The sequence below is a fragment of the Vulpes lagopus genome, chromosome 18 (assembly GCF_018345385.1).
Source record: "Vulpes lagopus strain Blue_001 chromosome 18, ASM1834538v1, whole genome shotgun sequence".
NCBI lineage: Eukaryota > Metazoa > Chordata > Mammalia > Carnivora > Canidae > Vulpes > Vulpes lagopus.
The window spans coordinates 14,229,420-14,252,603 of record NC_054841.1 but is presented as its reverse complement, the minus strand read 5'-3'; the positions used below and the strand labels follow the sequence as shown (position 1 = coordinate 14,252,603).

The 23,184-nt window shown below is 55.5% G+C and overlaps 1 protein-coding gene across 1 annotated transcript in view; it reads right to left on the bottom strand.

Annotated features, from left to right (window-relative positions):
* Positions 1 to 9,929, bottom strand: part of LOC121477820 (serine/arginine repetitive matrix protein 1-like) — a 53,428-nt gene extending 43,499 nt beyond the window's left edge. Inside the window, exons 1-2 of the mRNA XM_041732358.1 lie at positions 9,901 to 9,929; positions 9,292 to 9,511 (exon numbers count right to left, since the gene is read on the bottom strand). Coding sequence (XP_041588292.1) covers positions 9,292 to 9,511; positions 9,901 to 9,929 — 249 coding nt within the window. The remainder of the gene's footprint in view (positions 1 to 9,291; positions 9,512 to 9,900) is intronic.
* Positions 9,930 to 23,184: the final 13,255 nt, after the last annotated feature.

Genomic DNA, 23,184 nt, shown 5'->3' with positions numbered 1-23,184 from the left:
ATGACCTATGGACAGATGGATGTTTAAATGGAGGTGGGTGGGCAAAAGGATGATGGTTGGATGGATGGATGGATGGATGGATGGCAGGTGAGTGGAAGGATGGATGGATGGATGGATGGATGGATGGATGAATGAATGGATAAACAGGTGGGTGGATGGATGGATGGATGGATGGACAGATGGGTGGGTGGAAGGAAGAATGGGATGGATAAATGGAAGAAAGGATGGCTTAGACAGGATGTTGGATGGATGAATAATCTCAGTTGGCATCTCAACTTTTCCCCATATCTCCCAAGTATAGACTCCTTAACTTGATTAAGGAGTCCCAGTTCTCTCAGACACCCAGGCCTGAGACCTAGTCGTATTTCACTTCTCTGTCATCTCCCACAACCAAGCAGATCTGGTTGGGTCCTATTTCCTTTTCCCGTTGGCCCTAGTTCTCTGTGACCTCATTTAAGCCCCCAACTTATCTCCTGGACAACTTCAGCAGCCTGTGCCCTGCACTTCCTTTCTTGTTCCTTCAAGCTGAAGCTGAGACAATACCATCGGCATGATCTTCTACAGCTCAACTCCAGTCAACAAACTTCAATGACTCCCACTGCCTGGAGCTCCACACTTCCGAATTCAGCTGGACCTCCCCTTTCGGGCCCCCTCTCATCCCTCTCCCTTATGTCCTCTGTATTATGTAGCCTGGCTGTGACCCGAACATTCACCAAGCTTCCCCTCCTTTGCTCATGCTGTCGCTACCACGTGGAGTACCCTCCCTGCCACCTCCACCTGTGGTGATGCCATCTTAGACTTCAACACACAGCTCAAGTGCTGCCTCCCCAATGAAACCTTCCCCAATCCCTTCAACCAGATACAATGAAACCAGCCACTTCATCAAGACACATTTGTGGAGCATCTACTATGTGCTCAACTGGTTTAAGGGCCCCTAATGAGGGAGGGGGAGGATGCAGGATGAGAAAGATACAATCTTTGCCCTCAAGGAGATACAGCCTGCTTCTGAGCATGCAGGTGCACACAAACCCATACAGAATTCAAAGGGAGAAAAAAAGTTAAAATAGCATCATAGTAGTTAATGGATATAGAGCGCTCACTATGCGCTAGGCACTATTCTAAGGGCTTTACTTCCAGTAATTCATTCGGTGCTCTTAATGAACCTAAGAGGTAGGTACAGATGAGGAAACTGAGGCCCATGGTTGGGCAATTTTTCTAAGGTCAGGCCACTAGTACGTGGCAGAGGAAGGATGGGATGGGGCGGTCCCACTCCTGGGTAGGTGCTCCCACCAGGGCACAGCAGTGTGATACACAGGGAACTCTGGCAGGGGGTTGGACAGACATTCATGATGGGGGCACTCTGACTTCCCAGTCCCTCTCCCCACTGTCATCTTCTCCCCTGCTGCCCTAGTCCCCAGCCCTGCAAGCCCAGGTGAGGGCTCATGTGAAAAAAATGAAAATGATGGTAGATGAAATGAGGGGGCAAGGACTCAGTCTGCCACTGCGACACTGTAGGACCCTGGGCAAGTCCCCATTTCCTCTGGGCCTCATTTCCAATCTACCTAATGGGGTTGGGCCCATCCACTCCTAAAGGCCCTTTCACCTCTCAAATGTATAATCCTAAATACAGCTGCTTGGCTGACAGAAGATAGAAGCCCTGAGAGCCTCTTGGCCTCAGGGCCTGGGCTACATGTCCCTGAACTCCCCTGTTTTCCCTGAATACGCCACTGCAGCCCCGGGTTCCCGTGGGCCCCACTGGGAGGCTACAGTCCTCCACGTGGTCACCTGAATCTGTCCAGCTCATCACTGCCCATCATCCTGTCTGCCCACTGACCTGGATCCATCTGCCTCGGCTCCCCATCCATCAGCCTGCCTGGGCCCATCCACCTCATGTTCTCTGCCTGCCTGGTGTCTGTCACTCTGCCCATCACACACACACACACACACACACACACACACACAGAGTCCACCTCTCCACCCCCCATTCCCTACTCTGCAAGCACCACAGCAACAACAGAGAGGTAGGGTGGAGCACCTCCTTCTTTGCTCACAGAGAAGTCCAGTCTCTCACTGCCATCCAGCATCCTCTCCCTTCCCCGAGGATCCCCAACTCTCTCCTCACCAGGCCCAAGGACTTCTACTTGTGGAATCTGGTCAGGGCCACATGCCTTCTGCCAAAAATGTCCAAGTGGTCCCCAAGGAAATCACTGGACAAGAACGTGAAGATGTGTGTACAAGGATGTTCATCGCAGAATTGTTTGTAATGGCAAAGTGTTGGAAACAACCCAAGTGTCCAACAGTGGGGGCTGGTTAAATGAATTATGGGCCAGCCACACAATGGAGAACCATGCAGCTCTTAAAAAATGATGATGTAGATGTATATTTATCGAAATGGCAAGACATTCACAATATATTATAGAGTGAAAAAAGCAGGTTACAAAGGCATATGTGTAAAGCAAGATGCCATTTTTATTTTTTAAAAATCTATATATGTCAAGGAGGATATGCACTGAAATGTTAGCCAAGTGGTGGTGGGATTATGGCTAATTAAAAATGCTTTCTTATATAAAAAGACACACACACACACACACAGAGTTGACACATGCATATGTAGTCACTCTGTACTGACAACTAGCAGCCCCGCATTGCACTGAGTCTTTGTCTGTATCACCTCTTCTACTCTTCCCTGCAGTCCTGTGAGGTAGGTTTATTAAAGCCATTTTACAGATGAAGCAACAGAGGCTCACTCAGCTAGTAAGTGGCCGAGTCAGGATTTAAACTTGGCTTCCTCTGATTCCAGAGTCCATGCTCCTATCAGTAGGTTGTCATGTTTTCTCATTTTGTTTATCTGTGAACTTGCCTGTTGTGTTTTTTTTTTTTTTAAAGAACATATATTTACTTGGATGGTAAAGAAATGACAGAAGTTAACAAGACAAGGAAAGAAAACCCTTCACAGCAGTGGGTCCTCAACCTCTGGGGTCTTCTGCAGCTTTTTGGCAGGCTTTCTCCATTGGCCTATCCTTCCCTCTTCTACAAGTGCCTGAATCTTGGGCTGGTGCAGCCTGCTGGGGAGGGAACGAGCGAGCATCCCAGGGTAGGATTGGGCTTTAAGTATTGCAGACTGCCATGCTGTGTGGCCAGAGGCCCCCCTCCCCAAGCCCCCATTTAAATCAGTGAGGGTAGGGAGTGCTTGCCTTGTGCCATAAACCGTGCTAGACGCTTGGTAGACCCAAATGGAAAAGCCCAGTGCCCACCTTCAGGATCTTTTCATCTAAGGCTGGGTTTTTCAACCTCAACATTTTTGGCTGCACAATTCTTTGCTGCGGGGGCTGTCCTGTGTGTTGCAGGACGTTTAGCAGCATCCCTGGTCTCCACCCACTAGATGCTAGTCGAAGCCTCCTATCCAGCTGTGACAAACAGAAATGTCTCTAGACATTACCAAATGTCCCGTAGGAGGCAAAATTGCCCCTGGTCAAGAACCACAGATCTAGTGGGTAATACAAAGGAGGGAGCAAAAGAAAATCTAAAGGAATTGCTACAGGGCTCAGTATAGATGGCAGTCACGCGTGCCCGGATGGGTCAGAAAGGCTTCCCGGGGTGCACCTGCCCTTGAAATGTGAGGGTCCCTCGAGGTTCTTGTCATTCTGTGGACCTATCCTGTGTGATCTCATCCATCCTGTGGGTTTAAAGATCTACACCCGAAAAAAAAACATAAAAAAATAAAGATCTACACCCGGCCTAGAGCTCCCAGGATGGGCGCTGTCTTTTCCGCACCAGTGTCCATCGGGATCCCCACTGAGCATCCCAGCTATGTGGCCTCTGCCTCTTCTTGAAAGCCCCTCCTCCCAGGACCCACACAGCCTCTCAAATCCAAAACAAGGGCTCCCCGGCTCCCTAACATCCAGGAAGTCTCCAAGCCCTGCCCATTCTACTCCACCAGCCCTTGCAGGCTCTGCTGTGCTCCCCAGGCCCGGCCCAACCGCAGGGCGAGGCTTCCGAAGGCAAAGCCCGTTGGGCCACTCCCCTGCTGAAAACCCGCCAGTGCACCCACTGCTCCCAGATGAAGTCCAGTCTCCCCTGTAGTTTCCAATACCCAGAGGACCGGGCTGCTGTCCACCTTGATGGTCTCATGTCCTGTAACTCCCACACCTGCACCCAAAACTCTGTTCCTCTTTAGCAACTGAACTTGCCATTCCTCCGCTATCCCCCTCACCTCTGGGCCTTGGTACCTCTCATCTCTTGGCCCCACAGCCCACTTTCCATTCCTCCATCCTCTCTCCAGGCCTTCATTGCCTAGATAGCTGCTAACACACAGGCAGGTCCTTGCTTAAACACCGCTTCCTCCTGGAAGCATCGGCCGTTCACCCCCCCAACCCCCGGGAGCCACAACTGGCTCTTATGGTGGCTTCTGGGAATTGTTTATCAGTCTCCCTTCTGGTATCACTGGGCTCCTGTTAGCTGGGATCCTGTCTCCTTGCTCACCGTTGTAGCTCTAGGCTTTAGTACAATGCTTAGCACACAGTAAACACCTAGCATGTATGTGCAAATATATATTTTTAACTGGATAATGAATGGATGGACGGCAGACAGGCAGCCGGGTAAGTAGATGCAAAGAATAGGTCCTGTTTGAGTTGGGTTTTTAATGCTTTGAAAGATCTTCAAGGGAAGGGCGTCCAGGTAGAAGGGCAGGTGTGGCTGAAAGCGGGAGTGGTGTCGGATTGGAGGCACAGTGGGAGATAAAGGAGGATGCAGACGGATTACAAGGACCTTGAATGTCACGGTGCAGAGGCTGGACTTAATTCAGTAGGCGATGGGGAGCCATGGAAGGGTTTTAATCAAACAAGTGACACGATCCCACCTGCGTTAGAGAAAGATCGCTCTGGCTGCAGCAGGGATTGCAGATCAGAGGCGGGGAGGCCAGGGAGGAGGCTGCCACCGCGGTTTAGGCAAAGTCAGTGAGGTCTGAGTCAGAGCAAGGATCATGGGACGGACCGAAGGGGAGAGAAGGGAGAGACCGGGGTGCAACGGATCTATGGGAATCTAGCCCCATCCGGATAACCTAGGCTGCACAAAAGGACCAGGCAGTCCCTTGAAGGATCCTGAGGTCAGAGACAGATCCTGGTGATTTTGACAGAACTGCACCCTCCCGCAGGGGTGCAGGCGGCCAAAGTCACACATAAAACCAGAGGAACATCACCGGTAGGCCCCATGGGAACCAAGGGATACAAATGGAGGGATGATAGTGACAATACTGCTTCATCTGGAGAATGCTGTGTGCCAGGCACTACGCTAGGCACCAGACATACTCCTGCACATTTACTCTTCACACAACCCAATGAGACAGGCATTGCTTCCCCCCCCCCTTCCATTTCACAGGGAAGGAACAGGCTCAGAGAGGCAAAGTAATTTACCTGAAGTCACACAGCCAGAAAGTCACCAATCCAGGCTGGCCTGATTCCCAAGGCCATGTTCTCAGTCAGTTATTTATATACACACAGAGGGAGCTGGTAGCCAATGGATGACGAAGGCTTGTGAGTCTGATGAGGAAGCAAGAAGTTCCCAGCCTAACCCCAGTGTGATGGCACGAAGGGGCCTGCTGGCCAGGCATGAAAGGAACAGAGCGGGTAAAGGAATTTGCCCAGGTCCCTGCTCTGCAAATGTTCCGACCCAGACTCACACATTGAGAAAGGTGTGTCCCCACCGTGGGAGAACCGTGAGCACTGAGTGTGAGAGGAGTGAGCCGCGCTTAACCTCCAGCTGGGCCACCTTAGTGGGCATTAAAGAAAGGCAACTTCCTTGCGAGGCCTGTAGCCTTACAGCCCCATGGCTGGTTAGTACATGAAGACTGCCTCGCAAATTAGGGAAAATGTTCCTTTCTCCAGGAGGACACAGTCTGCCTTTACAGCCCCTGATTTGTTGAGTAGAGCTTACGATGGATTTCAGCCTCTTTTCTCCTCCTGCTTTGAGTGCCTTCGGACACTCAGCAACCTGCCCAACTGTACATGACAGCTGTACCTCCAACCACTCTGTCCTGTATCCATTTCCCAGCAGCCACTCTGCACCATCCTCAATGAGAAAACCTTCCTTCTGGCAGATATGTAGAGCTTGGACCATTCTACAGACAAGCTTCTTGTTAGTTCTTGCCTCCTCCATAGGAGAAAAGACAAAGTCTGATTATACCCACTGCCCTGATGAAAAAGTTGAGGCAGGAGACTGTCTGGACAGTGAAAAACAACAACAACAAACCACACAAGGCCTTCTTTAGAGAGGCTTTTATCAAAACACAAGGTTCCAGGAAGCAGAGACCTCTACTCAAGAGCTCCATCTTAAGGGCGCTCTGAGGCCTCCGGGGAGGTGGAGGGTATGCCCACCCTCACTGGGAGCACAAGGCTTCTCTCTCCCGTCTGGCCTGAGGCCTGGGTCTTCTTTCAGCCTGATGGGAGTGGATTTCCAGGCTCGTCCCTGACCCCTAGCGCCCTCTTTGGGCCAATTCCCAGGCAGGATGGGGAAGCCCCCAGCTCAAGCAACCTCTTTAGGGTCTCCTCTTCCCCCAAGAAGCGCCTGACTCCATCCTCAGCCCCTACCCCCTCCCAGGCCGAGCTGAGAGAGCCGGCTGCTGCCCGAGTTATATAAACAGGAATCATTCTCTCTCTCAGAATACCTGAGGCTGCATTTCCGAATGGAGCTTCCTGATGGAAGAAAAAAAAGGGGGAAAAAAAGAACAGAGAGAGGACAGGAAATTTAATTGGCTGACTCCTAAATAAAGTAGCTGCTCCAAACTTTGCTTACTGGGAGGAGATAGGCCCTCCTGGGGTCCCTGCCCACCCCCCTCTGACAGCTTTGCGATTCCAGTGCTCCTGCAGAGGCTTCTGGAAAAGCAAAGAAGTGGCTAGGGAATTGGAAGTCCTGCCTCTAGGCACAATTATTCCAGACCACCAGAAACGCTTGAGATCACACACTTTATAGAAAGGCTGTGACTGGCACAGGGCCACACACATCTTTAGGGGCTGGGCTGTGTCCTCCATGTCTGTTCCTTAGGCTTCTCCACCAAAGGCACTCTGACAGCTTTTCCTGGGTACTGGCCCAGGAGCACTGCGGGTCTAACTTAAATACCTCTTGCTTTTAAGCAAGATATCTTCTTGTTCTGCTTGCAATTCAAAGGCAAGAAACTGCCCCACTGCCCCACTGCCCCACTTCCCCCCCACTCCAGCCCACCCCAGCCCTGCAGACCTGCCCAACATATGAGAGCTGGTGAGGCCTGGAAGTCAAGGCTCCTGGGTACCCGCTCTGGCTCCAATTGGAGCTTACTGTGTGACCCAGGCCTCTGTTTGCCAGACCTTAAAATGGGAAAGAGGAGAGCCCAGGGTGGGGGGTGCTCACAGTCACAAAGAATGAGGAAGCAAGAAGTTCCCAACCTAACCGCAGTGTGATGGCAGGATCACACTGTGATGGCAGAAGGGGTTTCTCTTCTCCAGGAGTCAGCTAAGAGGGCCCTTTAGCTGCCCCTTGGCTGAGAGAGACCTGGTTGGCTTTGCAAAGTACATTCCCCGGAGGCGCTGGCAGAGATGGTCCCAGAAGGGCACACAGACACCCTCAGGAAGCAGTGCTCAAATGTTGACAGTGGCCTTCCCTGCCAGGAGGAGTGGAAGAGGAGCGTCCCAGACACCCGGAAAAAAAGAGGAGTAGGGGTGGAGTGGAGAGTAGCTGGCGCAGGCAGGGGGTTAGGGAACAGGTGACTGCTACAGAGAGAAACTGGGGCACGCAGGATGGAAGATGAGTGGAAGAGATATGGTCATAGATGAGCAAGGACCAAAGGATGTCAGTGTAGGTGTTAGAGGCCAAATTCTAAATAGGGCTGTAGAATAGGAGTAAGTAGGATTGGGGGCACTCACAGACAAGCACTAATGAGGAGCGGAGGGGCACGATGGTTAGCGGGGAGCCTATGGGTTCCAAGGCCATGGTCATGCTGATATGGGCAGGAGCACTGACTAGAGGGGGAAGAGGCTAAGATCCAGAACCCGGCTGGAGGGGCCGAGGGGAGGGCTGGCAGCAGGCTGAGCCTTCGAATGGGCCTCGGCCTGTCCTGTGCACCTTGGCCAGCCCCAGGGACCCAGACAGAGCTGGAATCAGACCCAAAGAGAACGGAGTTGCCACGCGCAACCTCCGGCCAGGCCTAAAGGGCTGGGAGGGCCGACTGGGAAGCAGGAACCCTCCCAGCGCGAGGGTAGGAAGCCTTCGGGCGGCTTCAACGGCGGCGTCCTTGCCCGCCACCAGGGGGTGCCCTGCAGCCGGGGAGACCTCGGGGGACTCCGGGTTAGCTCCTCGGGTCGCAGCCCGGCCGGCCTGGAGTCTCCAGCCGCCCCCGGCTGGGGCAGGGGCCTGACGGTGCCAGAGAGGAGGCCGAGGGGAGGTCAAGTCTCGGGTCCGGGCCGCGCCGATCGCCGGTGGCCGGGCATCGAGCGCGCCCACAAAATCCCCAACTCGCCCTTCAGCGCCCCGGCCCCCGGGGGTCAGTCCCCAGTGGCGCTCCGTTTGGACGTGAGGCCGTCGGGCCGGATCCGTGTCCCGAGGAGGGGGGCGCGTTCCCCGAGCCGGGTCCCAGGGAGGAAGAGGGCAGCGCGGGTCCGCCGGCCGGTCCGACGGCCCGAGGGCAGCGGGGTCGCGCGGGGGGGCCGGCTCGCCCCGCCCCCCGGGGTGGCCGCAGCCGTGCGTGTCGCCGCGCCTCGGGTCGGCCTCCGGGTGCCCCGGACGCGGCACGACCTCGCACACACACACCGCGCGCTCGCGCTCGCGCCGTGCGGTATTCCCGGCCCCGGACCCCGCCTCTGGGAGGGGCCCGGCAGCCGAGCCCCGGCCGCAGGGGGTGGGGGCGCGGGCAGCGCCTGGGGCCCGGCCCCGGGGGACCGCGCGCCCCCGCCCCAGCCCCTCCGGACGCGCGCGCTCGGCCCCCCGCGCCGCCCCCCTGCTGCCCGCGGGGGTCCCGGCGGCTCCGGGCGCGCGGCGGGCGGGGCGGGGGTGGGAGCGGGGGGCCGCGGGCTCCGGGCCGACAGGCGGCTCGGCTCCGCGCCGGGGAAAGTTTGGACGTGGGAAACTCCCTCCCGCCCGCCCCGCCGAGAGGAGGGGGCGCGCGGGGGCCGGGCGCGGGCACCCGGGCTCCCCCTGCGGCGGGGAGGCTCGCCCCCTGCGCCGCCTGCCGGGCCGCTCCCGCCGGCCAGGGGGCTCCCTCCCGGCCCGCCAGCCTCCCCGGGCGGCGATCCGGCCGCCCCTCCCGCGGCACCCCTGCGCCCTTACCTCGGGGAGCGGCCCGGGGCTGCCCCGGTCCTGCCGCCTCGGGACGCTGCGTGCGGCGGGCGGGCGGGCGAGTCCGGAGCCCGGCGGCCGCCCGGAGGAGCCGGAGGGAGAGCGGGCGCGAGAGGGGGAGCCGCGGCGGCGTGTGCGCGCGTGTGTGTGAGCGAGAGAGCGAGGGAGCGAGGGAGTGAGCGAGCGGGAGCGAGGGAGTGTGCGTGTCTGACTAGGGGGGAAGTGTGCAAGGGACGGATCCCTTCCTTCCTCCCGCAGCCTCTGGTGGAGACTCGGAGAATGCAGCGCCCGCCGGGCAGGAGCGCCGCGCCGCGCCGCAGGCGGCCACCGGGCCCGGACCCCGCAGCCCGGGAGCCCCGGCCCCCGCCCGCGCCCCCCCGCGCCCCCGCGCCCCGATCGCGCCCCTCCCCCGCCGAGAGGGGCCGGCCTCGCCCGCGCCGGGGCGGCCCAGACGCAGGAAACCCCTGGGGGGGCGGCGCCCCTCCTTCGTTCGGCGCCGGATCCGCGCGGAGGGAGCGCCCCCAGGAGGGGGGACCGTCTCCCTCCCCGCCAGGCAGCTCCCGGGAGGTCCCGGTGGGAGACCCGACCCTTCCCCCTCACCTGACTTCCCTGCGTCTAGGGTTCCCCATGTCCCTCCCACTGCTCCGGGAGCCCGGCTTCAGAGAGAGGGGGCGCAGGGAGGGTGGGGGCAGGCTCCTCCAGCGGCCGCCCGGAAAGGCCCCTGCACAGAGCCGCCAGTTTCAGATGCAACCACTGTGCTTGGACGTGGACAGAGGCCGGGGGCCGGTCCCCAGGGAGGTGCTAGGTCGGGTCTCCCAGGAGGACCCCTGAGGCTTTTCCTGCGGCGGGGGGCGGGGGGGCCATGCTGGACCTACCTGCAACCAGCGAAGTAAGCAGGCAAGACAGCCTAAGTTTAGTGCCCCCTTGGCCCCCTGAGCCTCCCAATAACCACCCCCACCTTCCCCACTGCCCCCAACTCCGAGCAGGCCCGATTGCCCATTCTCTTGAAATTGGAGCTGCCGCTGCCGGAGGTCTTTCCTGCCCCACCCAGCTTCTTCCTCCCGGCTACTCCGGCTTCCTCTTCAGTCCCATCTCTCTAGGGCGCAGCCTAATCGAGGAGACCCCCCTCCTCCACACGCACACACCCAGGCCTCTGTAGGAGGTTGTTTCGCATGAAGTCCGCTAGGACCAGCAACTTCCATAGATGTCTTGAGTTGGGGGGATTCCTGAGGGCTGTCGGGTAGGTGGGCGCAGGGTAACAGGGGACATGACCACCATCTACCTCTGTCCTGCTGTGCTGTCACCAACCAGACACACAACGGGGTCTGATCAGCTGCTGAAGTTCTGGGCAAAAAGGGAGCAGGACCTGCTGGGGCCCCTGTGGGTCCTCCCCCACCAGGCTCTACCTCACTCCCATCCTGCTCCCATCCGGCTCCCTCTAATTTTCCTCTCCAGCCCCAGCCCTGTCCCTCTCCCCGCCTCCCTCTCCTCCCCGGTGACTGGTGACTGGAATCTCCTCGTCCCCTGGTGCCCCTCCCTCTAAGCTCCATCACACTTTTATTTATTTTGAGATTTCTTCTCCATCGTGCCAGCTCGTTTCCTCGCGTCATTCCTTGTCTCTTGGTTTATTCCCCTTCCTTGATCTCTCCCAGCCTTGCTTTGTCAGGCCCTCCATCGCCTCTACTCTCTCCTCCTCTCTCCTCTCTATTCTTAGCCTCCATTCTTTCAGGCTTTCTGAGACTGGAGGCTGGCCCTTCTAGAAGCTTCTCCTCACTTTCCATTCTCTCTCTCCCCTCAGACCCACTTTGGCCTCGCTCTGGCCATCTGCTCCAGCTGCCCTCCCTCCCTGTCTCCTCCTCCCCAGGACCCTGCTTGGTGTGTGCTGTTCACACCGGAGTCACACCTACTTAAGGTGGCCAGTGTTTCTGGCCTGGGACTCCCGCTGCTTTCACATCTGCATACATACAGTAGATGCTCAATAAATGTTTGTAGGATGAACTACTCGCACATCTTTTCCTTGGATCTCTCTCCTCTCCTCTCTTCTCCCTGTGACTCTTCATTAGATCTCCCACTGCTTTTCCTCTCTCAGAGGCTCCTCTTCTCAGACTCCCACCATTCTCCCTAATTCCTCCTTCCTGCACAAGTCTCTGAGTGCCCACCCTGTGCCAGGCACTATGCTAGTCTCTGGGCACACGTTGAGGTCTATGTCAGCTATTATTGAACACTTGCTGTGGGCTGTGATTTTGCTTTTAAGTTCTCTCAACAGATTCTAGGACGAGCCCCCTTTTACAAATGAGGAAACCGAGGCACAGGGTGTTGAAACATTAAGGTCACACAGCCGACAAGCAGTGAAATCAGGTTGTACACTCTGGGCTGGGAGATGGTGAGCCCGGACGTCTCCTGTAGTGTGACAGGGGCGGCAAGAGCCTGTGTAGGAGCACTGGGCTCAGCCATCACGCAGGCTGTGTGATGTGGGACAAGTCACCTCCTCGGCATTGCTGTGCAGGGAAAATGAGCCGATAATAGCAGTAGTTAACATCTAGAGAGCACATGCCATGTGTCAGACCTGTGCCAAGTGTTTCACACTGATTACTTCATTTGATTCTCATAGCAACCAACTTATACATGGATAGTTGGGGAAACCAAGGCATGGAGAAACTATAAAAGTTGCCCAAGCTCACACAAGTTGTTTGTGGCAGAGCTGGGGTTCAAATGGAGGCAGGCTGGGGCCAGGGTCTGCACTGAACCGGCACCATTAGCATCTGGGGTCAGAAGGAGTCTTGGTTGTAGGGGCTGTGGTATACCCAGGAGGAAGTTCGGTGGCATCTCTGGCCTCTACCCACTAGATGCCAGTAGTGTGCCCCCCCTTGTGACAACCAGAAATGTGTCCTGGCATTGTCAAACGTCCCCTGGGGGCAAAATCACTCCCAGTTGAGAACAACTGCTCTAGTCTGAAGCCCTAAGAGCAGGGCCTGCCCCAGGGCACCTGGGGAGTTGGACCAGGTGTCAGGGGAGGGCTTGGATGGGGGGGGGGCAGGCTGCTGTAGGCTCCTGGCTCTGTCTTCTCCCTCCCTCTTCCCTCCTTGTCTACACGTGCTCCGTTCCCTGTCCTCACCTCAGCCTGTGTCTCTGTCCCCCTGTTCATCTCCTTACATCTGTCTGTAGTCTCTTACACACAGGCCACTGTCTCCTCAACACCCTCCACTGCTGTCGCGGTTTCCTCCTCTCCGTGAGCCTTCCTTTCCGGGTCTTTCTGCCTCTTTCTCTCAGTCTCCTTATTTGTCTCTTTCTGCCTGTCCCTGTCTTCTTCTCTCAGGCTGGCTTTCCCCTCTCCCTCTCACCCCCTTCCTCTCCCCCTCTCCCCCCTCTCCCCCTAGCCCAGGCTGTGTGTGTGTGTGTGTGTGTGTGTGTGTCTTTCTCTATCCCTTTCCTTTGTCTGGTCACCTCTGGCGCTCAGCCTCTGGCTCCCCTTTGCCTGGCCTACTGGGACTCTGTCCCCATTCTCCCTCTCCTCCCCTCCCCTCCTGCTCTCTCCCACCCTCCCTTCCCCCATTCTACCTTCTTCTCCCCACTCTTCCTTCCTTCCCTCCCTCATCCCTTCTCCCTTCCCTTCCCCCCTTTTCCCTTCCTTCCTCCCTCCTTCCTCCTCCCTTCCCACCTTCCTTTTCTCCTCCCTTTCTTCCTCCTTTCTTCCTCCTCCTTGCCTTCCTCCCTTCCTTCCTCTCTTCCTTCTTCCCTTCCCTCCTGTCTTCCTTCCTCCCTTCCCTCTTCCCTTCCTCCTTTCCCTCCTTTCCTCCCTCTTTCCTCCTCTCTTCCCTCCCTCCCTCTTTCCTTCCCCTTTCCTCGCTCCATCCTTCTACTCTGCTCCCTCTATTCTCCCCTCCTCTCCCTCCCTCCTTCCCTCCTCCTCCTCCCCTTTGTCTGTGGGAGCTGGAAGTTAAAAGCTTTTCCGAACTTGCTCTCCAGTCGCTGTTCCCGGCGCCTTTCATCTCGCCAGCACATTTGTAAAACTGCGCAGACTGAAGGGCCGTGACATGAACAACCAAAGAAATGTCAGCGCGGCGACTGGGGCCGCCTGCCCGCTGGGGGGACGGCTGGGGGGGGGTCAGGGTGCACCCCAGCTCCTCCCGGGAAGGGCCGAGGACCGGGACGGGGTTGGAGGGCTCCCGCCCCCCTCCAGGGGCTCCCCGCATTCCGTGTCTGCGGAGCCGGCTCCCCCCACCCCCATCCCGCAGGGCAGGGCGGGGCGGTGGGGGGGAGGCGACTCACCGAGGGGCGGGGAGGGGGGTGCACAACTGCAGGGCAGCCACACGCACCCAGCCCTCCTCCCCCCCTCCCCCCGCCGCGCTTAGACACCTCCTCCCGCGCACCACGCAGCCAGGTTGTCTGGGTTCAAATCCCGTCACCCACTCAGCAGCGCCGACGTTCTGGGCAGGTGACTTCACCCCTCCAGGTCCCAGCGTCCTCGTAGCCGCCAGCCACCCAGTCAAAGGGCTGGGTGAAGACTGCAGGAGCGGATCCGTGTAAGACACTTAGAATAAGTGTTTGCTGTAATTAATAACAGCAAGTCGGCAAAGTGGGATTATCAGCCAGGTGCTCCAGCCGGGGAAACCCAGGTTCAGAGGGCGAAGTGACTCGCCAGAGGACTCAGAACAAGTGCCCCGAGCAAGGACCAAGCCTGGGGTCCCTCTCCCCTCGCCCCTGTGCAAGGGGGTGGGCACCAGGAGGCAGCACAGCTCTGGGGGTTAAGGGCTGAGTAGGTTTTGTTTGGTGCTGTATCCCGTGGGTTCAGCACATAGTAGATGTTCAATAAATACTTGTTCGTGAATGAAGGAGGGAGGAAGGGAGAGACGAGGGAAATGACTGGAAAGGTGCCAAAGCCAGAACACTGAAAGGCTGCTGTTTGCAGGGGCGCAGTGGGCTGAGGCGGAAAAAGGAGCCTAGAGCTTAGGGAACTCCTGGGCCAGGAGAGCTGTGCATCTAGGACCTGAGCTGCCGCAAGTCTGGGGCTGCAGATACAGCCCTAGCCCGCCCCCCACCCCAGCCCAGTGTCACACCAGGAGTTATCCGGCTGCACCTCCAGCCCTGACAGCTCCCCAACACCCTGCCCCTGCTCATGGAACCTCAGCCTGGGACGAGGCCCCCACCTTCTGCCTTCCCCTCCACACTGTATCCCCCTCCTCTCTGTCTGGACCCAGATCCAAAGCCAGGGCAGCCCACCGGGAAAGGCAGGCCTCCTCCTTCTCCATCCTGCCGGCCCCTGGAAGCCTCCTGGCCCTGCGGCCTAGCGCTGCAGGTGGCTGTGAGGACAGGGAGCTAGGACGCCCCTGAGCTTTCCTGAAAGCCCTAAAGCTGCATTTCAGGGAGAACAGGGCCTGAGTACCTGAACCATCCCTCCTGAAGCCCCTTCCCTGGGGTGGGAAAGTGAGACAGCCCCACCACACACAACCCCCACCCCCACACTTCAAACACTGACTCTCCCTGAATTATTCACCTGCCTCTCCCCAGGGCTGCTGCAGAGCGCCCAGCCCAGGTGCTGAGGAGGAAAAAAAGCAGGAAGGCCCATTAAATTTAAACACCGCTGAGGATTGTCAGATGTGAGGTTCTATTCCTGGCCAGGAGAAGAGCAGCCAGCAGGAGGGGAAGGGGAATCAGCAGGGAGCTGTGGGGTGACTGCCTGAGCACTAGTAGGGAAAGGCCCAGAAGCCAGAGAACCTGAGCCCTCCCTCACCTGCCGGCCCTCATCCCCGAGGCAGCAGCGGACCTCCGCATAGCAGCTCATTCCCCTGGTTCTGAGGAGACAAAGGGGACCCGTCTAAAAATAGCTTCTCTGCAGTGGCCTGAAAGCCCCCCATTACTGCTTGGGCATGAGAGGCAGGGCATTGCCTCTCAAGCTTCACCTCTTACTCCTTCCTTTTCGTACTTCACATCCTGGTAATGCCAGCGGCTTTTACTTTTCTTATCACACACTCAGAGCTTTGATAATGCCGTTCCTGCCCCTAGGATATCTCTTTTCTTCCTTCGGCTGGCTGTAAAACTCCTATTTATCCTTCAAAACCCAGCTGAACCATCACCCCACCAGCTGGCATAGGCTCTCCCACCTGGGCACTCCCCTTGTACCTGGAGTTGCTGTCTTCTTCCCACCCCACAGGGATGGTGGAATCCTTGGCTATCAGGCCCCGATTGGGCTGTCACCAATCATATCCCTGTAAGAAGCAGTGGAAAGGGAGCTGGTTACCCTGAAAAGTCTGAGATTTCTTCCCAGTCCTGGCTCTGGCCCCAACTCTCTCTGTGTTTTTGGGCAAGCCCTTGGCTCTCTCTTGGCCTTGGTTTTCCGTTCTGTAAAGTAAAAGAGGACTGGCAGGGGCTAATTTCACAATGGCTAAGGGCCCTTCCAGTTATCAGAGTCCAGAATTCTCTGCTGCACACACACTTTTTCAAGCCATTTCTTGCTCTTCCCCCACATGGATGCGGCCTGGCCAGCTTCCTTATTGATACCTGAAACAGTGCTGGGCTGGAGCTGGCTCATACTGGCTCATTAAAGCCAATTGTTAGGTTTTTCAGGAATTTTGCAAGCCAGTTTTGCGAGCCCTTGAATTTGGCCATATCCAGAGTATTTATACCATGAAAATTGGCAAACACGGCAAATTAGAGCTTCCCTGAAGTCTTTTCCCAGAGCCAGTTAACCTCTGTCTGAAACCCACCCTCCCACCTCCAGGCTTTTACTCCTCTGGTTTCCCCTATTTGAGAAATCCCTGCTCCATCCCTGGTTATTGGTTATTTCCCACCCAGGCGCCAGGTTCCAACTTTGATGTCCCACTCAGAGTGAGGGTTTCTTGCTTTATTGTACAGACTTCTCCCTGTCACCTCACTCCTCCCTGAATGCTCACTCACTCCCTGAACGCTCTTTTCCTACCCCCCCCTCTTTTTAAAAGATTTTATTTATTTATTCATGAGAGACACAGAGAGAGAGGCAGAGACACAGGCAGAGGGAGAAGCAGGCTCCATGCAGGGAGCCCGACGTGGGACTCGATCCCAGGTCTCCAGTATCACACCCTGGGCTGAAGGAGGCACTAAACTGCTGAGCCACCCAGGCTGCCCTCTTTTTCATTTTTAAAAAAGTTTTTATTAAGTAATCTCTACATCCAACATGGGGCTAGAACTCATGACCCCAAGATCAAGAGTCTCATGCTCTTCCAACTGAGCCAGCCAGGCACCCCTGTGAATGCTCATTCTTAGTGACAACACAGTTTGGGGAAGTACACACACTTTGGCACAGATGTGAGTGGAAACCCTGGCCCTGCCCTGTGCACCCAAGGTTTATGGAAGGGGTTTCTGCTCAGGCTTCTCCTTATAGAGGACTTCCCTGATCACTCAAGTAAAGTAGCATCTCCTCACCCCACTCTCCCATTACTCTCTAGCTTTGCATTTTGGTTTATCTTCTTAGCTCTTGTCCCTTCCTGACACTGACTTTTTTTTCTCAAAGATTTTATTTATTTGAAAGTGAGAGAGAGCACGAACAGGGAGAGGGGAAGAGGGAGAAGGAGAAGCAGACTCCCCACTGAACTTTTGGTCTCCCTAGACCAAAGCGGGGCTTGACCCTAGGACCCGAGATCATGACCTGAGCCAAAGGCAGACACTCATCCCACTGAGCCACCCAGGTGCCCCTGACATTTATTGGTTACCTTGTCCATCGCTCACTCTCCCTCTAGCCTATAAAGTTGGTAAGGGCAGGGGCTTCTCTGACCTGGTCACTGGACACCTCACCTCCTAGAGCAGCACCTGGCACATAGTAGGTACTCAGTCATTCCATCGAATAAATGATTGTGTGACCTTGGACAAGTCACAATGCTTCCCTGAGTTTCAGTTTCTCCAATACCACCCCCACACACACCCCGGGGAGAATTGTTGTGAGATGTATATTCCTGGCCTGAGCTGCTTTAGAGAAGAGCCTAGTCTCCATTCTACCACTAACCCATGGTGTCACCTTGGGCAAGTCACCTTCCCACCCCCTTCCCACCTTGGTTTCGCCTGCCTCTCAGGGGTGTGGCGCAAGCTGATAAGCTACAGTGAGGTATCATGTCACTCTTTGGGCCCCATCTGCCCCCTCCCATCCCACTCCCACCTCATTTATTCAACAAATATTTGTTGAGCATTTATGCCTACATTTGTGCCCATGTGTCACACAGAGGATATAGCAGTGAACCAGGGGATACTCTCATCCTCATGGACTTCCATTCAGGTTGGGAAGACAATAAACAAGTCAAATTAGTAAAATAAATAGTACGTCAGATGGTGATGGTGCTAAGGAGAGTCTTGAGCAGGAGAGGGTCACAGGGAGTGTTGAAGGGGGGGTTCCCCTTTTGGGAAGGGGGGTAGTCAGGAAAAGATCTCACTGCTAGGTTGAAGTTTATGAACAAAGACACAAAGGAGGTGGTGTTCAGGGAAAGAGCCTTCTGGGTAGAGGGAATGGCAAGTTCAAAAGCCAGGAGCAGGAGAAGACTTGGCAGGAGCAGGAACCCAGTGTCTGGAGAGCAGTGAGCTGGGGACCAGTGAGGGAGGACAGAAGGTAGTGATGGCTGCTTCTCTGCCTGCCCCCCTTCCTCCTCCCTCCCTCATGGTAGAGATAGTCTCAAAGTTGGTGACATGGGAGTCCCAAGAGGAGGCTGGGGGACTCCTCTCCCTCCCTCGCTCCCTGGCCGGGCCTCTCCCCAGCAAGTGGGGAGCCCAGCCAGGCGCCCTGCAGCTTCTGGATCAGCCATTTGTCTCCTGGTGCCTGGAGTTTCCTGGAGCCCGGGCCCTTCCTCCCCCGTCAGCCCGCTCCCCTGAGTGGCAGAGACAGGTGTGAGGAATTAGCTGTGGGGACGAATGCCGTGACAGGAACCGGCACAAAAGAAGAGGACAGAGTGTAATGTTTATTACGTTTGAAGCAAAGCAAACACGCGGCCTATTTATGTATCTATAGAGAATTAATTGGCGAGCGGCAGCAAGAAGCAGATTATAAATTAGAATCATTTTCGCCAACTGAAACCCATTCATCTTGCTTCAGAATGGGCCTGTCACCTCCTCCCGACTAATTCTTTTTAAATTCCTTGCGTTTCTCACGGGCCTCCTGCAGCTCCCACCTTGAGACCTGAAGCCCATGAGGTTGTACCCACCGCAGAGGAAGGCTGGGTTCAAGCTCTATGCTTTTGGGGTCACCCAGTGTTTCCCCACCCTGGGGCCTGTCCTGGGTCTGAGCCCCTGGTGCCCGGGCCCTGCACTGTCATCCCTTCTTCCCTGTGGCTCAGAGCTTCCTGCAGCTCTTCTGCTCCGGCTGGAGGAGAGCCCCGGCAGAGGCCCTGGCCCAGCTGGTGGAAGGGGCCAGCCTGCGGCTGTCATCCTGGGGACCCTGGGGCACTGGCCCTGCCGCCCGCTTTTGATTCTGGGCTCCGAGCAGCCAGCCTCCGCAGGAATCAAAGCAAAGCCATGCTGCTGGGTCCCTGGTGGGCCTGGCTCTGGCTTCTCTCACCTGGAGCCCGTGGAGATGAAAGAGCGGGCGGGTGCCAGAGGCTTCCAGGCCTGAGAGCAGGGCCATGCCTGCCCTGGGCTGTGCCACTTAACCCTTCCCTTCCGCGGCCGTGGAGCTGGGACTGCCGTGGGGAGGTCGATGTCCAGGCCTTTGAGGGGGGAGACAAAACAGCCAGCAGGGAAGTTCCTGGCCTGGCACAAGGTAGCTAAATATCAGGAGTCTAATGATTAAAGGTATGAGCATGGACCCGGGTCTGAATTCAGGAAGCACCTCCCCGACTAGAGACGGTAGGTCATTGCTCCCCTCCACGCCTCAGTTTCCTTGACCGTGAAGTGGGGATCATAATAGCCTGGAGCCTGGCACAATATTCAGCTGGCCTTGTTCAAATATTGCAGTCCTGGGGACCCCTGGGTGGCTCGGCGGTTTGGCGCCTGCTTTCGGACCAGGGTGTGATCCTGGAGACCTGGGATCGAGTCCCACATCGGGCTCCCTGCATGGAACCTGCTTCTCCCTCTGCCTGTGTCTCTGCCTCTCTGTGTCGCTCATGAATAAATAAATAAAATATTTTTTAAAATATCGCGGTCCTCCCATCCTGCTCAGCAAACAGCTGAGGGACCCAGAGCTCTTCCCTGCTACTACCCCAGTCCCACCTAGGGACACCTCCCCTCCCCAAGATCCAAATACTAAAGGTCGAGTCCTCTGGGGGCCTTGAGGCCCTGCCTCTGAGTCAACAGTGAATGTCGTGAAAGAGCCACACATACTGTCCTGGGTATTAAATATTTTGCCTGTCTGCCCTGCCTGCATCCTATAGACGTCATGAAGATGAAATGAGATGATAGGAGCACAGTGCCTGGCATCCAGCAGGTGCCCAATAAATGTAGCTTGACACTATCATTAATCTGAACCAGAGCTCTAAGCCTGGAATAGCCTGGAATGTCACTCTTCCTCCCTTGCTCCTCTCTATCTTTTAAAAACAAACTATGGATAACATCTGGCATCCACCAGGAGCCCCCCGCCTCCCCCATCCACCCCAAGTGCTGGCGTTGGAGAATCACTGTGTGCAGAGCCTCCTGCAGCTGCCTGAGCATAGACCCTCCTGGGGCCGAAAAAAGTTTGCTTCTGGGAATGTTGAGTTTCAGAGGCAGCACTGAGGTTCCTTGAGGGCAAAATCCCAGGTGTCCAGATCTCTGTCCCCTCCTCACCCCCCAAATCGATGGAACCCAGGGGCCCTACTAAGGGCTCACCATTGAGATAGAGAGACAGACCTGGGCCCAGCCACTGGCAGGACCCAGCACCTAATGTGACATGCAGGTATTCAGAAGGGCCCTTGATCTACTGGTCAAAGGCCTACAGACAAGTTTGAGGTGTGAAAAAAAAAAAGAAAAAGAAAAAGAAAAAAGGATTGGCTCCAAAATACAAAAAGAAAACCGCAAAATTGAAATTAATGAGTGTTTAATTAAATGTCTACAAAACCTAGCTGTGCCAACTAGTCAATGGCGACTCAGCTCACCTCTCCCATACGTGGGCATCAAAGGTGGGTGAGAGGCAATTTGGTGCCTTTGGCTGCACTTGGTGGGGTGTGCAATAGAGACCCCTCAGAGCAGGAGTGTGCTGGAGCCTATCTCCATCTCCCTGTGCTCTTGGGTCCCAGCTCTATCCTCACCATGACCTTGGGCAAGTCACTCCCACTCTCTGAGCCTCAGCTTCTTCATCTGTCAAGGGGGCAGAACCACTCCTAGCTTTCAGGGTGGCTGGAGGTTTCTCTAAGCATATTTTCAGGGCAGCATGGTAATTTTCCCAATGTTGTGGGAACCCAGTAAGGGGAGGGGGCTTGCCAGAGACTGGCTGGACAGGACTTGAACTTCAACCTCTGGACCTTTCTCTAGCTCTTTCCTTACACGGGGTTTTGGATAAGATATTCAGGGATGCTTGGCTGGCTCAGTTGGTAGAGCATGTAACTCTTGATCTTGAGGTTGTAAGTTCGAGCTCCATATTGGATGTAGAGATTACCTAAAAACAAAATCTTTTTAAAAAAAGAATGAAGGGCATGTGGGTGGCTCAGTGGTTGAGCATCTGCCTTTGGCTCAGGTCGTGATGCCAAGGTCCTGGGATCAAGTCCCACATGGGGCTACTCACAGGGAACCTGTTTCTCCCTCTGCCGATGTCTCTGCCTCTCTCATGAATAAATAAATAAAACTTTAATAATAATAATAATAAAAAGAATGATATTCAAAATATGTAACAGTTGGTAATGGACATCAGGACCTGGAGCGGGTATAACTCATGACTTACTGGATCCTAGGAAAAGTCCGGAGGAGCTGGGGGTTAAGGAGGTGGGCTGAACCTGTAGGAGACTCAGAAGACAGAGAAGCAGCTCTTTATCCACCAGAGTGGAAGGGTGTCAACATTTTAATGCCTGGAACAGCCCTGTTGGTGTGTGCTGGCTCCGTGTGGCCTGTCATCTCCCAAGATGGGCTAGGACATCCTTGTGAGTGACCTGAATGATGTGGGATTCAGAGAGCATTACTTATACACTGACCCTAGGACCCAGGGATCCTGCTTCTGAGTATAAATCCCAGGAAAATTCTTGGCATGTCCACGAGGTTCAAGTCTGGGGGATGCTCATCCTGTTCAAGTCTGTGGTCAGGGAGGTTGGAGGCAACCCCTGTGCCCTCCCTGGCAGAGTGGGCAGGAAGACGTGGGGCCACGCTGTGGAGGGCTGGACAGCTGTTAGTACAAGAGACAGGTACACAGCACCAGACGTGGATGGATCTTTAAAACACGAAGCGACAAGAGTAAGAAAGTGATAGAGATCTATAGCGTAACAGCATTTCTGTGAACTCAGGGTGCATTCAGGTGGTGATTACATGAATCCATATCTACATGCTTTAATTTATAGAGCTGAACACATGCAAAAAGGTCAATGTTGGGATGCCTGGGTGGCTCAGCGGTTGAGCGTCTGTCTTCAACTCAGGGCGTGATCCTGGAGTCCTAGGATCGAGTCCCACATTAGGCTTCTCGCAGGGAATCCACATCTCCCTCTACCTATGTCTCTGCCTCTCTCTCTGTGTCTATCATGAGTAAATAACATCTTTAAAAAAAAAAAGGTCAATGTTACTATATGATCAATAAAATAAAAGACAGGAGACTGTTCCAGACCACTCAGAGTCTAGAATGAGAGGCACACTTTAAAAAATGCATTTATGAAAACCTGTTCTCATTTGCAAAAGCACATGCACGCCAAGGGATCTCTTGTCACCTTGCCCCCCCAGGAGCTCCCAGGCTAATGCAGCAAGCCGACTGAAAAACAAAACAAAACAAAAGCCTCAAACAAACAAACAAAACACCTCACTCTAGCATCATCAGAGCTGTGCAAACATACAAAGCACTCGGAGACCGCAGAGGAGGGAACAATATAGTCTGCCTGCGGGAATCCCAGAAAGCTGCCCCCAAGAAAGATGATAGTAGCTTGAATCTTGAACGCTGCGTAAGAGGAGTTGGTGGCCTAATAGGATCTCCCCATTAGAGGAGTGGGCACTGCTTTACCCAGGGGAGTAAAGAGGATGAGGAGATCTGAGGTGCCTTTGGTCATGGGGCCTTGCAGGCTTGGGCCCTCCTGGCCTTATCAGCCTCGGGCTGCGGCTGAGTCAGCAGGGCCTGGGAGGAGCTGGCCTCCAGCCTGCTGGAGAGCCTGGGGGGCACTACCTCTTGGGCTCCTCCCTCTCTCTTATCCTCCCTCCACTTCTGGTTCTGCCCGCTTTACCCCAATTTGCCTCCTCCATCCAATCTCAGCACACATGGCCTGATCCCGATCCCTGGCCTGTCCCCAGTCTCCCAAGTCTGCGGTGGGTCGCTGGAGGGAGCCTCCCAGGGCAGGCCCTCTGTGCTGCTCCCCATGGCCCCAGCATGACATCCAGCCCCTCCTGTCTCCCCAGCGCAGTCTCTCATGGCCCCCCACCTGCAGCTTACCCTCCAACATCACTAGACCACTGGATTTCTGCCCTTCCTTACCTCTGTGCTTTGCTCACCATACCTGATCCTTTCAGAATTCCCTTCTACTGGGCAGCCCGGTTGGCTCAGCGGTTTAGTGCCCCCTTCAGCCTGGGGCATGATCCTGGAGACCTGGGATGGAGGCCCATGTCGGGCTCCCTGCATGGAGCCTGCTTCTCCCTCTGCCTGTGTCTCTGCCTCTCTCTCTGTGTCTCTTATAAATAAATAAAATCTTTAAAAAATAAAAAAATAAATCACGTGGGCTATGGATCCTGGCTCCCTGCGTCTATGGCCTGGTTCTGCCCTGTTGTGACTCTGGACATATTACTTGATCTTTCTCTGCCTCGGATATCTCATCTGCAAAATGGGGATAAGAAGGGTCT